This window comes from Sander vitreus, chromosome 2 (genome assembly GCF_031162955.1).
Source record: "Sander vitreus isolate 19-12246 chromosome 2, sanVit1, whole genome shotgun sequence".
Lineage (NCBI taxonomy): Eukaryota > Metazoa > Chordata > Actinopteri > Perciformes > Percidae > Sander > Sander vitreus.
This window is the reverse complement of record NC_135856.1, coordinates 16,368,515-16,387,006: the sequence shown is the minus strand read 5'-3', so window position 1 is coordinate 16,387,006 and position 18,492 is coordinate 16,368,515. Positions and strand designations below refer to the sequence as shown.

The 18,492-nt window shown below is 39.8% G+C and overlaps 2 protein-coding genes across 5 annotated transcripts; both read right to left on the bottom strand.

Moving 5' to 3' along the window:
- Nucleotides 1-330: 330 nt before the first annotated feature.
- On the bottom strand, nucleotides 331-4,133 carry sumo2a (small ubiquitin like modifier 2a). The gene is made up of 4 exons (XM_078280299.1): nucleotides 4,031-4,133; nucleotides 2,930-3,061; nucleotides 2,246-2,317; nucleotides 331-837 (listed from the first exon to the last, which is right to left on the bottom strand). Exons 1-4 carry the CDS (start codon nucleotides 4,049-4,051, stop codon nucleotides 772-774), a joined length of 291 nt encoding a protein of 96 aa, XP_078136425.1. The 5' UTR covers nucleotides 4,052-4,133; the 3' UTR covers nucleotides 331-771.
- A 588-nt stretch (nucleotides 4,134-4,721) lies between these two features.
- On the bottom strand, nucleotides 4,722-18,177 carry gga3a (golgi associated, gamma adaptin ear containing, ARF binding protein 3a). 4 transcript variants are annotated; one of them, XM_078280265.1, is made up of 17 exons: nucleotides 18,089-18,177; nucleotides 17,322-17,406; nucleotides 17,055-17,130; nucleotides 16,860-16,958; nucleotides 16,647-16,770; nucleotides 16,324-16,427; nucleotides 15,112-15,192; nucleotides 14,848-14,985; nucleotides 14,457-14,538; nucleotides 14,045-14,170; nucleotides 12,766-12,972; nucleotides 12,586-12,659; nucleotides 12,076-12,494; nucleotides 10,581-10,828; nucleotides 7,951-8,120; nucleotides 7,731-7,841; nucleotides 4,722-6,927 (listed from the first exon to the last, which is right to left on the bottom strand). In XM_078280265.1, exons 1-17 carry the CDS (start codon nucleotides 18,123-18,125, stop codon nucleotides 6,817-6,819), a joined length of 2,292 nt encoding a protein of 763 aa, XP_078136391.1. In that variant the 5' UTR covers nucleotides 18,126-18,177; the 3' UTR covers nucleotides 4,722-6,816. The 4 variants fall into 4 exon arrangements, 3 of the variants coding, with proteins under 3 accessions (XP_078136391.1, XP_078136400.1, XP_078136409.1); XM_078280274.1 differs by having other exon boundaries at nucleotides 12,076-12,272; XR_013503791.1 differs by lacking the exons at nucleotides 4,722-6,927; nucleotides 7,731-7,841 and adding an exon at nucleotides 8,892-9,067 and having other exon boundaries at nucleotides 8,032-8,120.
- Nucleotides 18,178-18,492: the final 315 nt, after the last annotated feature.

Below are 18,492 nucleotides of genomic sequence, written 5' to 3'. Positions count from 1 at the left end.
GCGGGTGCGACAGAAACCCTTGCGGTGAGGCTGCCTCTATAATAGCCACAGCGTCGAAGTGAACAGCTGGATCCTGGCCATACATCCATGATTCTGGCAAACGAATCAAACCAGTGATTGGATAAAGTATTGACATGGCATGCAGTCTTGATTTGATGTTGACCCATACATAATTTTTCATCGTGAGCTACGGTTTATTTCAATCTCATTCAAAAATGCATAATGTAGAACTGATAGCATTAAAAAAAGAAGCTAGCTCTGATGATACAGTAGCTGTTGATATATGTACTAGTTAAAATAAACTTATTCATAAAAACAAATTGGGACACGTTTATAAAAAAAAAAAGACTCAATTTATTCCAATAACACATTTTCATAAACAGATGTGAATTTAAAATGCCGGCTTACTGAACAACAAAATTCCATCTGACTCAAAACCTCAAGACATACGTATAAAAACAAAAAAGGACCAAGGAGTTCTCTCTAAAACCTCCAGAAAAAAAAAAAAAAGAGGCAAAATTTAAGTTTCTTCAGCACATTAGACTCACTGCAGCTTACAAGTTGTCTACACCGCTCAGTTCGAATATGTTAAGATACAAATGACAGTGTGATTAAATTTATCTACATCAACTGTGCCTTTCGTCTTTGAGCCTTTTGTAAAAGTATTCCACTGGATGGTATCAACACTGGTCATGAACATTTGAAGACTGGGGATAACAAAGATGTTCAGGGATGAAATAGGGAGGTAGGGATGTCCGTAGGAAACAGTCTTTAAAGAGATGAGCCTCCAGTTTGCTGTTGGAACACGTCAATCGTATCTTCATCCTCCATTTCTAGCTGTAAGAAAAGTTCAAAACATAAGTTGATGTGGTGGCAGTGATAGGCCTTTACTGTGAAGCCAAGCCACTTATTTAGGAGTGTTGACAATACCAGTGAGGTCAGCTAAAGCATCTAAAAGCTTTCACCAGGAAGTTAGTTTGAATCACGGACAGGGGGCAAACACCTTTAACACATCTTACAAAGCACCATTACGGAAAGGAGGTCAGAAAACGGACACTGACTAAGTGTGTGCGGGCGCTCATAATGTTGCTTGAGTAAGGTACAGAAGCTTAGTGGAGTTTTGCTTAACTGGAGACTCCCAACAAGAAAGTAAAGAAGATCTTTATGTACCTGCTACGGACATAAAGAGGAGTACAGCTACAGCATGGACTGATCTGTTCACAGCTGCTCAGTGTCGTTACAAAAGTCTGTGCTTCATCTGTATAAAATACCAGTGCTGTAACTAGAGATGCACCGATCAGTCAGCCGGTGACCGGAATCAGTCGATTCTATGCCGGTCAAATTTACACACACGCCACACAATGGTTCACGTTGCGCACAGTGGCACAAACATTAACCCAACTATTGTCACAACCACATACAGTGTTGCCAGCTTGTGACAATTTTTGCGACTTATTTAGACAATCGGGGGGAAACGTGAAATATATTCACATATTAATTCATTTAGATTCATGCTGCTCAGTGTAACTGCAGCGACTGGCTCTTTAGCACAGGGTCTTTTCCTCTCCCCTTCAATTTGCTTTTAAAAAAAAAAAAAAAGTTACAGATGTTTATGTACGCTATATAGTTCTTAGAAGGAAAATTAGAATCTGCCGGTCAGACAGCAGGTCCACCCTCAGGAATGGTAAAGAGTATATTCATAGAAGGTGTTCCGAGTACACGCCGTTTGCATGGAGTAACTTTGCATTTATACAACTGTTTTACAGCTGTCTAATGGCACATATTTTAAACTGAATTTAGACATACTGAGACTATCAAAGAATCAAACCCGTTTCCCACTGCGATGCATGAACAATCTTCCAATTTAAAAAAAAAAAGAAGAAATTGCAATTAGGACTATTGTTTGGGATTCAGAAAATCCTTTGACCTTACTTTTGTAAATCCTGTGGTCTCAAATAGCCCATAACATAAAAACGGACAAAGTGTAAAATCAAAGTCATGAAATGTCCACGGTAGCTATCGGGACCAAAACCTCACGGCATAAAAACAGTTTCTTCTCCTCAGCCTCACCAACAAGGCCCCGGTCCCCCACTGACATTGACTTAACTACACTTTGCACTAACCTCCATCCTGGACTATACATCTGTCCATACTGTGCATTTCTTTGCATTCTGCACTAAACACATTCAGCCTCCTTTCTCTTATACTAAACAGCTATTTCGTATACAAGAGGATGAAGCCTTACCTGCAAGGGTGTGTCTGTTTCATTGATGGGCTGACCATCAAATCGAAATCGTATTTGTCTCATTGACAGCCCCTGTGTGGAGAGACAGAAATCAGGTTTTAAATATTGAAAAGAAACATGAGGGGGCATCCTCGTGACCTAGGCATTAAGGTGCAAACTGTTTATAATTATTAAACACACCACACACACACCCCATTAAAAGCTGCACAGCTATCATGTCTAAGGTGATGTTTGTAAAGAGTCCACTGGACAACATTCTGCACTACGCATATTTAATCTCTGTCACCTGCAACTGTGCAATATGTCATCTATTCATCCGCACCTTACTCATTTGTAAGAGCAATATTTTTATATATATATATATATATATTTGTATTATTACAACTAATTATATTTTTTCTATTTCTTATACGCATTCTCTCCTATGTCTACTTAATGTACATTTGTGTTATTCTTTTGAGCTGCTGTAGCACAGGAATTTCCTGTGCGGGATTAATAAAGTCTCTTATCTTGCTTTCTTGTAACCACTAACAAGTTTATTTGACAAATAGTTAAAAAAATTAGCAAGCTTGGCAAGATTCTGCTTAACCAAGACCTTAGAGTGTCATGTAAATAAGACATTTAAATTCCGTTATTTTAGACACAAAATGTGTGGTTGTCACACTAATTAAGTAGCACTCCCACCTGTCGTTCACAATAAGCTTTCATCAGTTTGCTGAGAGGAGTGTGCCTTTTAATCTTGAATTGCACCACTGAGCCATCCTGCCCTGCCACCTTCAGGTTGATGTGCTCATTGTTCTCCGTCTTCACTCCCTCCTGAAAGAGAGACAAACAGAAGTTTGCAGAAAGTAAAGTTGATTGCAAAAAATGTAAAAAAAAAAAAAAAAAAAACACTTCCAGCAGTGTAATGCATTTGCCCTTCGTACCACGAAACCACTTTCGTCCGGGTCAGACATAATATAACGTTGATGTACAGTATGTACAATGGCTTAGCTATGACAAGTCTAAAGTATAAATAAACTAATGACACTACGTTGTTTAATTTCGTTTTTTTTTTACCCGCGTTACATTTGTCTGACACTTGCACATGGTGAGCACAGATCGGAGGACTGGTGGTTAACGTACTGATCACTAAAGGAGTAACTTCACTGTTAGCATTTAGCAAGTCAATGGCCTACAACTTATTAATGCTCAACGGCCTAACGTTAGTCAGAATGTGAATTACAACTTGCACGCATCAACAATCCCTCTTATCCCGAGACACTTGGGCGTGTGCTGGTGATGTGCATGCTTATTTCATATGAGATCCGTTAACAGCTAACAATTAACGTTAGTGCTTAAACAATTCATTTGGGCCTGTTGTAACGTTACACTGCCCTCTGAACGGTAACGTTAACAGTTACTGTTACTCACTTTTCTTCGGTTTTTGCTAGCTAACGTTACCTGGACTTACAATAACCATATCGCCAATTGTTACTTGCACTCGCTAAAACTGACAGTGGCATTTAAGAGGTGTTGTCAGTTTATTTAAAAAAAAAAGACCGGCAATTATTAAATCTCAGGCACATTAGCCACGTTAGCTTATTATGCTAACTTCGCCCGCTTGCTTGCTAGCTACCTAGCTAGCTAGCACGGTAGCTCTGGTTAGTTTTCTTTATAATTATGCGACAGTTGACAAATTGGTCTCACAGGCGGCTTTTCAGTGCCATCTGTATTATCGCGCATTGATTGGGTACACCATATATTTATATAAAACTCATACAGCGTACATATTCCGCTCCTCACCTTGGTTTTTTCGTCTGCCATGGCTGCTGCTGCGTCTGTCTGCGCCTGTTCTGCTGCGGCTGCGCTGTCTGTCTGGCGCGCCACTTAGCGTGGGCTGGGCTCATGGATGTATTGGCTGGGCTGTAGTGCACGGTCTTATACATCCATGAGTGCACACAGCTGCGCCAAATCAACTGCGCGCTGTTAAAATGTAGCTAATGTCCCAGTATTGCCAAGGATTTGAAGATTTCTTTAAATAATTTGCATTTACAAGTTGATAAGTATCCGACAGTGTAGGTACTTGAACTTTACTTGCCTATTTCATGTAATACACTTTATACTTCTACTGCACTGCATTTATTTGATAAGCTGTAGTTACTGGTTAAAACAAACTGAGGAGCTTATTACCTACCCAACAGCAATGGAGTAGTTGAAACTAGCTCCAACTTGACCAGCTACAACATTAGTATGCTTTAATTACATGTTAATCCATCAGCAATAACAATCTAGTAGTTTAATATATGACAGGAATAATTGTGCTGCATGAGTACTTTTACTTTTGATACCTTGTTACCTTGTTAAATGCAGCAATAGCGTATTTTAAGAATCTGATGAAATGAAAATACACCTCAAACACGTTGTGGTTAATATGCTACTGCATTGATGCTGCTCCATAGACTGAAAATGAGGCAAAAATATGTGAGAATTGTAATACAAATAAATCCATCTCATTCTTTATTTTTCCATGCACAGAAATTGCTTTTCAAAAAAATATGCAATGACAAGTTTATTTAACAATCTAAGACAAATAAATAGTTTTATAAGAAATATGTAGAGATAGAATCTCCTAGCACTAATAGCCCCATAAATACAACAATAAAGTCACAATTTTTCATAAACACATGGTAAACATAATGCTTTTAATTAACCATCAAGGTTTTACTATTAATATACAGTATTTTCTCAAGACTATTTTCCTAGTTTGACATAGGAAACTCTCACACAAGCTAACCATTTAGTTAAATCAGGGCAACTAACCTACCCCTTTGGCTTGGTTTCCACAATATGGTCTAAGAGCAGGAGCAAGGGCAAAGCTATACACAGCCTTTAATTAATGTCAAACAATATTCCTTTCAGTCTTTAGGGATGAATTGTCTACTAGTCAGCACTTAAAGCACACCCACTTAATGTATATAATTGGTCCTTGTCCTTAATAGCTCATGTTACACCTACCAAGTAAAAAGGGCTCATGTCTCTGGCACAAGGCTGCTGTTTTATCTTGCAAGAATTACATTTTTCTATTAAACTTCTATCCAGAGTGCACAATCTGGACATAGGAGACATGTATTTAAATTGGAATCCACCCTGTTGTTACATAATGTAACATGTTATTAACTGTCTGTCTGAATAATTGGTAACATTAAAGCCTCTTAGACAGCCCACTACTGATTTGTGCCTATCTTACTGCAATACTGAAAGTGTCCATCATAAGAAGAGTATGCAGAAGGAATACAGCTGTCGATTTAAATACCATACAGGAAATTAACTGATCCGATACCTTCCTCCCAAAACCAAAATAAATAATACATTCATGTCAATAAATACTAAGACTAAAAAGAATAACAAGAGTCTGAGCTATGAGATAGTATAGAACTCAGAAGACAAGCAAACATATTCAGTAGTAACTGTGAGGCCTATTGAAGTCAACTTAGAGTAACTAACTCTTAATGAGCCAATCTGCGAGTGCCTTTATTTAGCAACAGAGGGCCTCTTGTCTGTTCCAGTCCAATGTTTAAAGGATAACACATTGTTATCATCCATAGCCAGCAGCAAATCATGTAAAATGCTTCACAATCTTTTCAAAAATGTGGATTTGCTCTATATTAATTAAAGGATGCACCAATCCGGTACTGAAATTGGGCCGACACTGACTTGAATAGCTGGATTGGGTATCGGTGACAACAGGGCTGATCTATTCAATTCTATGTTTATACACTATTTACATTATATACTGGAATTTGAATTCCTGTTTAAGTTTTGACCAATTTGTTGCTGCATTTAAAATGTTTACACTGAAATTGTAATTCTTGCTAATTTTAAAGATTGTTTACCAAGTTGCAGGGTCGCGATTTAATATTTTAATAATAACAATTCAGTAAAATTTACATCTATGTAATTGTTATATGTTTTAGTTAGGAAAGCAATGTTTAAGTCAAGCCTGATGTTGACTTACAAATAAAAGAATGATCCCACACAGTGAGGCATACAGCTTATTATTAATTAATTAAACACTAGTATCAGATCGGTACTCAGTATCGGCCTATACCCAAAGCCCAGGCATCGGTATCAGGACTGAAAAAGTCGGCATTGAGGGACAGTAAATATGAACATTAAAATGAGAGCAAAAGGGTATAATTAGTAAAAACCTGATAATAACCAACGATTTTCCCACATAACCATCATCCACATTCAAGCATTTCACACCATTTATTACTGCACCACACAGACAACATCTGGCATTGTAGTAAAGTTTAAGTTGGATGTACACTACAGGACTTTGGATACTTCAGTAGGCCAAAGTCAAGGGACCGCAATGAAAATAAGCCTAAGGGCTTTATTTTGTTATCCTGACTTTTCCTTTTAGGTTGGTGTTGTTTTTAAATTAAATTGTCTAATAAAATCAAACATCTCAAGCAGAAAAACTCCTTTAAAGTCCATTCAAGTTTCCCAATTCTGTGCTTTCTCTTGACCTCTGAACTGCGCTGCCAAACTAAACTGTTAAATACATCTAGTTTCAACAGGCAGGGCTATAGAGCCCCCCATCGGTCAGTAGGCGGAAACTCATTCACCTCCCCCACTTCTGAGTGTGGCTGCTCTCCCAGCGTAAATGTCAGTTTGTATCTCATCCGAACCTTTTCCTGCAAAACACAAACACAAGTACACACTCAGCTTGGCAGCTTTCATTAGCTTGCTGGAACACAAAATCTAGTGCATTGTCAATGTCAGTGATGACACCCCGTTTTCATCTGATATTAAAATCGGATGTGAGTGATCGGACCTCAGGATGTACTCGTTTAAACACTCCCAGGACGCATTGAGGACGGATTAAAATCTGATCACTAAAACCACATTGGGAGGTGGTCTGAGCCACGTGTCCACATTCTTTTAGTAGTGTGTACGGGTATGTGTCTTGAGCCACATTAAGGATCGTCTACTCAACTGTTAGCGGAACTACGCCATTATTCAAGGTATATCTCATGTCACAGAAACCACAGAGGGAATTGTGTGTACTGTCAGTGATGTGTCTGGGTTTTTGTTCCTGTGTTGCCTTGTTATGATATCAGTTTAGTGTCCTTAGAGAAGTGGGAGTGGTTAGCTGATTGACAGCGATAGACTGACACGTCAAATGAGAGGGGGGGGCGTGTTGGTTGATCTGATTTAGCCAAAGCGGCAGGTGTGGAGATGGAGATGGAGATTGTGTCTTAAGGGATACCGTTATGGAGGTAGCACGCTGCACACACGCACGCATGCGTACAGTGTCCTTAAAGGTCGGATTTTTTCTCATTTCTTTAATTAAGGCATTAAGATCAATTTCCAAAAGATGATTTTTATTCCTCTTTTTATAGTCAACTTTAGCATGGGTGCATAAACTTATGAGCACAACTGTACATTACCTAATGCACTTAAAATGTATGAACACCAAAAACAGGCTGAGTTTTACCTTGAGAGGATTGGCAAGCAGCATGACCTGAGTGATGGCAGCAGGAGGAAGGATTGGGTTAAAAGGAGCCAGCTCTGAGCCTGAGGGAGATTGCAGTCTCACTTTCATTGTCTAGTGAATTGGCAGAACAGACATTCATGTTAATTAAATAGAAGTGGCGACCCACTTAAATCAGTCAAATATTTAACTGAATGGAGCTGATAGCTTCCTATGCAGTAACCTTGGGCACAGCAGCCTGCAGAGCAATGTTCCTGACAGGCAGTGGGGCAGTGTTCAGCATGGACGCAACCATCACCAGTACATCAGGTCTGCCTGCTGGACAGTCAGTGGCAAAATGCAGCAGAACACGGACACCGTTTTTGTCATATGCTGTCACAGGACACACTTTACCTAAAATAAAGTACACAAAAGGGAAACGTTGATAATTACAAAGACTGTCACAAGTCTTCCCAAATACATACACTACCTTATATACAGTTGTGTTCAAAATAATAGCAGTCCAACATCACTAACCTCATAAATCAAATTTTTTGGTAGAAGTGATATTTCTACATGGCAAATTATTTACTAGTAAGTGTTGTAGAGTCATAGAAAACCAACAGACCCAACAGTCATGACATGCATGCTGCTCATTCTGTGTAATTGAATCTGTAATTGAAAGGGGCATGTTCAAAATAATAGCAGTGTTGTGTTCAATTAGTGAGGTGATTGATTCTGTAAAGAAACAAGTGTCAATTATGGCCCATATTTAAGGAAGGAAGGAAGCAAGTGCATGCTGGTTATAGTGCATTTCACACTGAAATACTCAGCAAAATGGGTCGTTCCAGACATTGCTCTGAGGAACAGCGGACTTTGATTAAAAAGTTGATTGGAGAGGGGAAACCATATAAAGAATTATAGGCTGCTCAGCCAAAATGATTTCAAATGCCTTGAAATGGCATCCAAAGCCTGAACGACGTGGGAAAAAACGGTCAACTACCATTCGAATGGATTGAAGAATAGCCAAAATGGCAAAGGCTCAACCAATGATCAGCTCCAGGAAAATCAAAGAAGACTTAAAGTTACCTGTGAGTACTGTTACGATCAGAAGAAGGCTATGTGAAGCAAAGCTATCAGCTAGAAGCCCCCGCAAAGTCCCATTGCTGAAAAAAAGACACGTACTGAATGGGTTGAAATATGCCAAAGGACACATTGACTGGCCAAAGGAGAAATGGGGCAACATTCTGTGGACTGATGAAAGCAAAATTGTTCTTTTTGGGTCTAGGGGCCGCAGACAGTTTGTCCCAGTAATGCAGAGGAATTGTGGAATGTAGTTCAATCGTCCTGGGCTGGGATACCTGTTCACAGGTGCCAGAAGTTGGTGGACTCCATGCAACACAGATGTGACACAGTTGTCAGAAATAATGGTTATGCAACTAAATATTAGTGCAGTGATTCAAAGTAAAGCAAACCCTTGAGACATTTTTCAGTTTATACAGTAAATGCTTGAGTTTGTAAAGAAAAATGCAAATACTGCATTGAACAGCCTAATATTCCTTTTTCTTCACTTTCTGTAAAGGTATAACACAAACCTGATCAATTTTGGTCATGTTTTGATTTGGAATTGAATGTGCAGTGTTCCCAATGCATTGATATTATGGAATTAAAAGCTATTCTAAGGATTTTGAGCATTATTCACTTTTTTAAAATACAATGCCATTATTCTGAACTGTAGCTCCCAATGTACTCTGTACTGAAAGCATGTTGATGCATGTCCTTTGCCCGATATCACTCAGTGTCTTTTCCAGTATTATCAAGTTTGCCGCTGTCACCCCTAAGTGACAGCAATATCTAAAGTTCAGTTTTTTCAATAAGGGCAAGGTGATATTTTCTGACTAGAAAACAGCTGGACCGATAAGGGCTCTGACACACCAACCCAACAGCCGACCTTCGGCTGCCTCCCCGAGTTGGTCAAAAAAGTGCCTCGGAACACACCGAAGCGACACCGACGTGAGTACGTTCTGCCCGTGCGCGAGACGTAATACGTCTGCATAACAGCAGGCGGCACTAATCTGTATTGTCGCCCAAAAAAAATGAAAACCGGCAGCTGATTGGACGAACGCGTCACGTGGATCTGGCTTCTCCCGAATTTCAAAGCCAGACCATAATGACGGCTCGTTCGGAATACAATCTACAATCTCGGAAAATAGTTTACCGAAACGTGTTTCTGAAAACATAAATAGGAAATAGTCTTAATTTCAGATCGACAAAGGTGTTCGTCACGCTCATCCCGCTCGTCATTTCCCGGTAATTGGTCATTGAGTTTGACTGCCCACTGGCCGATTCAACAAGTCAAATCGGCCCAAATGAATGCGGACGGCTCCTCCGACTGACAACGGCACGGAACTCACCGACTCAGACTGTCCGACGGCTGATAATCGGGTTGGTGCGTCAGCACCTTAAGATACATAAAGAAGCTTTTAATAAATCTGCGTGAATAAATCCAAGCTTTACACACAACCTTATCACAGCTGAATATATTATCACTGTAGTCAGACCCCTTTATATTAGCCGCACGCATGATTCGACTACAGAAATTCTTAGTCGGACACACACCCCTATGTCCTCTACAGTAGGTCTGCCTTGCTCCAGTGCTAACTTCACAGATGGAGCTCTTGCAACCTCGTGGTTTTTGAGTGAAAATGTTTAAACATAATACATGTGTTTATACACAAATACATAGCTGCAGGTCCTGTGATGTCCTTGTCCGTCTCAATTTATTTTTCCAGTTAACCCTCTCCTACATAACTGAAACTGAAATATTCATAAAACACACACAAACAAACTTACAGCTTATTTCATTGAACTTACTTGGCTTGATGGAATCTAAAGGGACAACAACATTGGCCAGGGACACCTCTTGTCCCTTGCCTGGGCTGGCCTGGCTCAGAGGGAGGATGGGGGACAGAGAGCGTAACAGAGGGCTGTCATCTGCCTGACTCTTGGCAGGGTGGGGAGTGGACCCTCCTAGGAGCAGTGAGGTGGAAGACAGGGTAGCAGGAGCGAGCAGATCCTCACTCTTGCCCAGAAAGCTGCCAAAGTCCATCACACCATGTGTACTGTGTGGATAAATTAAGTGTGTTAAACATATAATGACAGACATAAACATTGATAACCCATAATAACAACAAGATAACAGAAGCAGGGTGAAATAAATAATCCCTGAAATTTAAAAAAACAACACTGTGCAGTCAGTCAGCTAATAATTATTGGAATGCAAACACATTTGGCCTTACGCTTTTGGCTACATTGAACGCGTAATGTATGCGAAGCTGAAGTGCTGTGGAATGTATCTTTTAACCGGCTACACCTGCTGCTGCACACACGGCGTAGGATTGTGTGCCACAGGCGAGACAGAGAGCTTTTGCTTTGGGGTTGTTGTTGTTGTTTCTTCAGTATTTGGAATGCTGTGAAACGTCAATCTACCGTTAGCTGTTATCATATGACGCAGGTGAGGGAAACAAGAAATAAAAACAGAAACTCTCAAAACGAAACTGCCAATATGCTCACTGACAGCCATTAAGTCGTTTCTTGTATAGCTGTAGTTTAATTTAAAAGAAATATAGACACATTATGATCCATTTCTGTGTCAAAGGGCTGCACAAACATAGCGTAAAAAATATAAATAAGTTATTTTTACGCTTGTAGAGCGGATCTCCGCTGAGCATACGCACCACTTACGTGCTGCTCTCGTGTCCGGTGTAACCGGTTTCATTAATTATAGTGGAAGAGTAGTGTTGAAACATCTGTTCCGCATACGTTGCGCGTGCAATGTAGCCGGCCCAATCTCAGCCACCTGACATTTGAAGTGTCAGCTAGACACTTAACTGTCACTTCAAAATGATCAGTCACAATCTTCAAAATTTTAATTAAACTGAGACAATAACTAGTACTCTTATGTTACGATTTAATTTGTATTCGTAAAAAAATTCACCATCTGCTCGGAGCGCTGTTGCTAAGTTACAGTGCTCAAAACAACGCTCTTTAAGTGGCTGCAGGGTCATCCACGGACCACTGTGTATCAAAAGCTAATGGAGTTCTGCAGATCCCTCTGCCAATCGGAAACTGGTGGTTGAGATGCACTTGGAATTTCATAAAAACACTGTTAAGCATCAGAAGTGCCTTTAAACTCAAGTGTTTAGACATTCACCCAGGCCAATCAGTGCAATTAAAAAAAATAAAAGTGCATGCATCATTCTAAAAAAATGTGATACATCATCCAAATTATTATGCGTGAAAGATGGACAGATAGGTGCTGATCCATATTCTCTCGCCAGTTTTACCAATGTATGTAAGTCTTACTCACATTTTAGGACTGCCCAGATCCAGCAAGGCAAGGTCTTGCAGATTGTGACTCAGAGAAGTTAAAGTGGTGTGGGACGCTCCAGGTGAAGTGGAGACCTGTTGCTGAGTGACAGGGGGGGCTGAAGTAGCAGGCGAGGCCATGCTGAATGCCTGAGGAACAGCTGCTGGAGCCGTGGTGGTCAATACTGAGCTGAGGGGCTGTGGGAATATGACTGACGTTGTTGAGACAGATCTTGTAGAAGTCGGAGGCGTGGAGAAGACGGGGCCAGGGAAGCTTAAGGCAGAGGCAGTTGTAGAAGACTTGGCTGAGCTAACTGGGGCTACTGTCACAGAAAGGCCGTCTGGATAAAGTGAAGATGTAGAGAACGCAGAAACCGAAGGCAAAGTTGTTTCAAAAAAATCTAAATCTTGACTGGAATCCTGGAATACCAAGGTAATCAAAAAGAAAAACACTGGTATTACTAAGGCAATACTTGAGATTAGTAGAAATGATTGTAATTCATTTAAATACCTGTAAAGATGGCAAATGATTGCTCAGGTTTACACGTGTTGATTTATTTGGAATGGGAGCAGGTTCGTTGAGGCCTGTAAATGAACACAAAACATGTCACATATGTACATGTAAACAAGATGTTCTCAAATGTTTCCATGAAAAACAAATTAAAACTACTACTATTATACTGCATGTTACCTAAAGATAGTAGCTCTTCATCCAGCAGAGAGAGTGCTGCAGAGGGTACGCTGGGGCTGTGGGACTGAGAGTCAGCGGCAGCAGACCCACACAGCAGGTCAGCAGGAATGGACAAAGAAGATGTTGGGGGTTGCTGCCCTGGTAGAGAGACGCTCTGAATGTCCAGACCCACCAGGTCAATCAGAATCTCTGACTGGTTTGTGCGACCTGTGATTGGTCAGATGGATCCGGCAAGTTTAAAGGGGTAAAGTCAGCAGGGGGAAATCAAAAAGTGACATTTGAAAAGTTTTAGAGCCATGTGTGCTTCCAGAAACAATGTTCCAGTTGCTCAACATAATCACAGACCTTAATCAAGTACCATGGCATTTTTCTTACAAATAAATAAAATAAATTGTTTTGCATCTTCACATGCATTTTTTCTTTGTGCAATATCTAATAGCAGCAGCAAGACTTGTTTTGACTTGTGATTTTGTATTGTGGTATGATACCCATAAATATTCCTATTCCTATCATTATTATTGTATAAGTTACTCCCTTTAAAGTCTGGCATTGCCAGACCTTCCTCCACATCGGCGCTGCGGAGGAGGGTCTAGCTGGTCTACACAGCATTCCCGGGATGGGAGAAAAGCAGGGGATCACTATGTACCACAGTGGCTGACCATAAGCCACTTTTCGATGTCGGCGCTACTGCGAAAAAAAGAACTACAACATCAAGGAATAAAAAACAACATTCTTAAGCGCTGCAAGAGCATTTCAATGAGCATTAGAGGTAGTGTTACCTGGACGTAGGAAAATTACGACCCATTTAAAATTAATTTAAGACCTAGACACAATATTTCAGCAAATTACTTTTTAAGGCCTTCAATTCTGATTTTGAAATGTAAGACTTTTTAAGGAAACCCTGCTTGAGGCACGATAATAATCCTGAATCCTCCTTAGTTGACATTGTGGTTTGACAAACCAGTATATTCATAGGACATGCTCTTATGAACAGTATTCTTGTTCAGATTAGACTGGATTTGCATTTGTAATATTAGGCTGATGTGTTCTTTGCACATTGGTATACATTTCCAAACATGGTCTATGCCAGGTTTGTCTGACTATGGGCTTTGATTATGATTATATGGATGCCTATTGTGCATTAAAGAGTTGTGATACACACAAAATAAAAGCTTCTCTTGAAAATATGTCAGAAACTGCATTGCCAAATAGCATATTATAATGTTGTAAACATACAATGAGGACATACAATTCTTTGCTCACAACAGTTACAACTTACCTTGTCTCACTGATGATTGTGTTTGTTGTGCTGCTTCAGTCCCTCCATTGACAATATGTCCTTCCACAATCTTCTTATAGGAATTAATGACATGGGAGAGGTCATCACTGGCCTGCAGGATGTCTCCTGTTAAGTGCATTTTAAAAGGTTAGACTGGGATGACATTTATTACATTTGAACAACAACAACAACAACAATCAATCAACTTCTTCCCACAGTGTTTCCTAAATATAGAAACTATGTGAGCAGAACGTTTTTTTTATGAGTGATGTGATCGCTCTGATCTGATAATATGTTGGTCTTAGGGCAGTACTAGACCTCCGTAAATCACGACTTGAACGCGTCATACTTAAATTAGAATAGCGAGAGCACGTCACCAGAGTCCCCAGGGCCAAATTACAGGATTTCTTACCCAAGCTGCTGTCATTATCCTCAGTCTCAGTAGCGAGCTGAACTACAGTTTGCCTGAGCTTGTCGCAATCTCCATACAGCTCCTGAGCACTTCTTGAATCTAATTCAGAAACTATTGTACGATAGGATATGAAAAGAAAAGTGTTTTGCATACATAATAAATGTCAATTGAGGCTATGATATTAAATTGTAGTATTACTTGCAATATTTATTTTTTAAAGAAATTACTTTGAGTTCACTATATATATATATATATATATATATATATATATTTATTTATTTGAGTTCCTCTGAAAGATACTAAGTCAGAGTGTTTCCAAAAAGGTCATAAATGCCAAAGAAAGAAGTGAATTGGTGATTTGAGCTATTGAGCTATGTAATGGAGAATGAACCCTTATGATCTCCTTGTCTCCGTCCGTGGAGTCGTCCTGGCTGAAGTGAGCAAGCATCTCGTTAAGGAGTTTGACACTGTTGTTGACTGCCTCCAGCGTGCTTTTCTGCTTTGTCGCTTTCTGCGTTCTCACCTCGTCCTGGGGAGAGTTGCACTTGTTGGTAGTACTCATTAAACTTTACTGTCAGTGTGAACACAAGCTTTCAGATGAAAACTGAGAAACACAACAATACTAATCAAAACATTTAGTTTGACACTGACTCACCTCCTTGACCATGTTCTTGATGAGCCGATTGGCCTCTTCCAGATCTTCAGGCTTTTTGCTCTTCAGCAGCTCTGCTAATCTCTGCAGAGAGAATACACACTCAAACTCATTTCCCACAAATGATCCAGACACAAGCAGCAAACGCATACAAACTCCTAGACCCTAAAAAAAACGTCATCCATAGATCAACTGCAGTCAACACAAAGTAAACATGCAGTCATGACCGATTTCAGTGTGTCATTACCAGTGAGGTATTGGGGGGGAGAAGAGCCGTTTCACCGTCATTACTGCACAATAAATATGACCCTTTTTTCCTGTGGGATACCACAGCCTTTAAATCAGAGATTAAACAGCAACCGAGGGCAAGAAAGAGAGGGAGAGACACTCTTTTGATCCTTTAACACTAGAACTGCCAAAGTCAACGCCATTTAACGTTGTGATTAAAAAAACGTAATTATTCCATCATTGTGTGTGCTAGGTTTCCATCCTGCCCTGACGTTTCCTAAATACCTACTCTGCAGATGCCTATACTGCCATAATGGTAAAATAACAATTAGAAAACCAAATAGATGGGTTTTTGGTGTTGTTTTCCACAACCCCCCCCCCCCTTCAATTGCCAGGAGTAGTGCCAATTAACAATGGTATTGTCCTCCGCAGAATTGACGTATTTTTATAAAGGCCGTACAGCTCATAGAGACAATGAATGGGACACAGAATCTCATTTGCTCTCCAATATTCACTCACATGTACTTATAATCACACTAAGGTATGTAGGCCCACGGTATTCATCCTGTTATCTGTGTAAAATATCAGAAGTGAAAGTGAAACTAATACTTTTTAATCGGACTATAAAAGTTGTGTCCCGACACAGGAGTCCCGTGTGTGCGCTATACGCTAGAATACTAAACTGTAAAACAAAGGTAAAAAAAGTAAAAACAACAGATTGTGGCGCTATTTGCTGAAATATTTCTTGCAATTATGTAACCACATAATGTAATCTGAAAACTGCTGCCCTGGTTAAAAAAACAATGCAACTGATCTCAGCTGGTATTCTGTCTATAATGGAGTGGAATGCAAATTTCTAAGTGACCCCAAACTTTTGACTGGTAGTGTATAATTGATTAATTAATTACTGTAACAGAGAAAAACAAAAGAAAGAGTGCAATGAGTGAGTGAGCTGCAGTATCAACATCCCAAAATAATTCTTCTTACCTTGCTCTTCTTCTCATCATCAAACACAGGATTCTTGGGTCGCGGAGAAGGCGATGGTATTAATGTAGCATCAAGAGGGATTTCTGGGTCAACTAAAACAATACCTAAAATAAACATGACAACAGACACCTATTTAACTCTGGAAATGACAGTTTCGGGACTTCAAGGCGACAAAATTTGAGTCCAAAGCACAACACAGTCATAACCGACTGTTCAGTGTATTATTTTTGGATGTCACTGTTATGCAACCATATTGTTTTACTGTGTGTATTAGTATATCTTATCAGCAAAATGTACAGTTTTCGAAGTGCTTGGTGTCTCACCCTGTGACTTTAACATCTCATATGCTTCAAAGATCTTTGCTTCATCTGGTAAAGACACAGTCCAACTGTACAGCATCTCGATCACTTTTGTCTTCACTCTCTCTGATACTTTGTCTCCTAAATACTGAAAATAATAGATGTACAGCTTAGAATGGCACCAAACTTCAATTCAAGACAACATATTCCCCTTGGATGAACATTTATGTTACTTACTTTGGGTGAAACCACCTTAATTAATTCATTTAAAAACCTAAATTTCCCAACTTCATTGTGAAACCGTCGCCCGCAGTTCTTCATACAAGCCTCGAGAACCTACAAAAGGAAAACAACCTGAGATAAATATGTTTTTCCACCTTCTGCTGATAGATTTCAAAATAAAAAACACATTGAAGTGATTACACCACGGACCATTAATGCTTGCATTGCCTCCCATTCCTGAGGGGACTGAATCTTGTGAGCCAACAGTCTAACGGATATTTGTGGGCTGGAAAATATGACAAAAAGAAACAATCCAATGCAAACTGATTAACAAAAGCCATCCTGAGCCTGGGTTATAACAGCCTTTATAATAAGCTCCACATGTTTAGCACAATGAGGACACAGATGAGCAACATACAACGGGCATGATTTAACATTATGGGTGAGATTGAGTTTATTGAATAAATGTGACCATACCCTTCCAGTTCCTTATTGATTTGGTCACAGAATCCCATTATATACTCCCAGTCTTCCTGTCTGTTGGAAGGGTTGGTGGCTTTGTCTGGAAAAAAGAGAAGAATATGATCTCTCATGCACTTATAGATACACCAATGGTAAACAGGCTACCCTGGCTCTGGAAAGCTAATTAAGGCTAATGAAGGCTGGAGCTTTGTATATATATAAAGATTAAAATGAACCCTCGAATATCAAGCTCCATCGCTTCCGAGACCTTTCCATTCCGAGATCTCACAACAACAACCCAGACAGTTGTTGTCCAAGGTTTTCAGGTTATCTTACGTTATAAATGATCTCTTTCATAGCCTACAGGCACTTCACTGATCCAGTTTGTTGTTTGCAAGTCATATTTGAACTTCGATAAGATAGCGCCTGGAGATGTTTACAACAGCCGTCTTTAACACCAGGGAGCGAAATGCAAAGGCAGTGGGACACCAACAAAATAATCACATTTTTGCACGCGCATTTCAACATACCGACTATAAGTCCAGGACGTAAGTATAAAGCAAACATCATAGCTCATTTTGGCCAACGATATCAATTAGTTTCCAGCAGGTCTGTGTTAGCCACTTTCTGATAACACAGACGAATTAGCACGATACCTTGTAGTTAAAGCAATGTCATTTGAGTCCAACTGTTGTATCGGTTACCTACGGTTATACAGCACATGAGTGCGCACCTGCAATATTAATAAACGACGTAAAAAGACTGTTAAAGTTTGTACTTACTAAGCCAGGACTCCAGCGATTCTCCGTCGTCCGCCATATTTGCACTCTGAAGGCAAACAACGCGTGACTCCTGCTGCCTTCAAGTGCTGTCGGACAAATGAGAGAGTTGCTCTTTGCTAGTTCGATGACCCATTGAATGTTTTGAATGACTGTGTAAATACTGCATTTCCGTCATTGCCGAGATGTGAACATAGACTGTAAATGTGACGCATTTCTGCTTCACCTGTGTCTATACCTTGTCTCGTACAATCTTCGCTTAACAATACATAATTTTTTCTTTCAACACTGTCTTAAATTGGTTTATAAAATCACCCTCCTTCAACATGCTCATTATTAAAAGAAAATCACACAAGTAAAAGCAATATGAGAATCTAAGACAACATCGTACAGGTGAGTTATAGGGC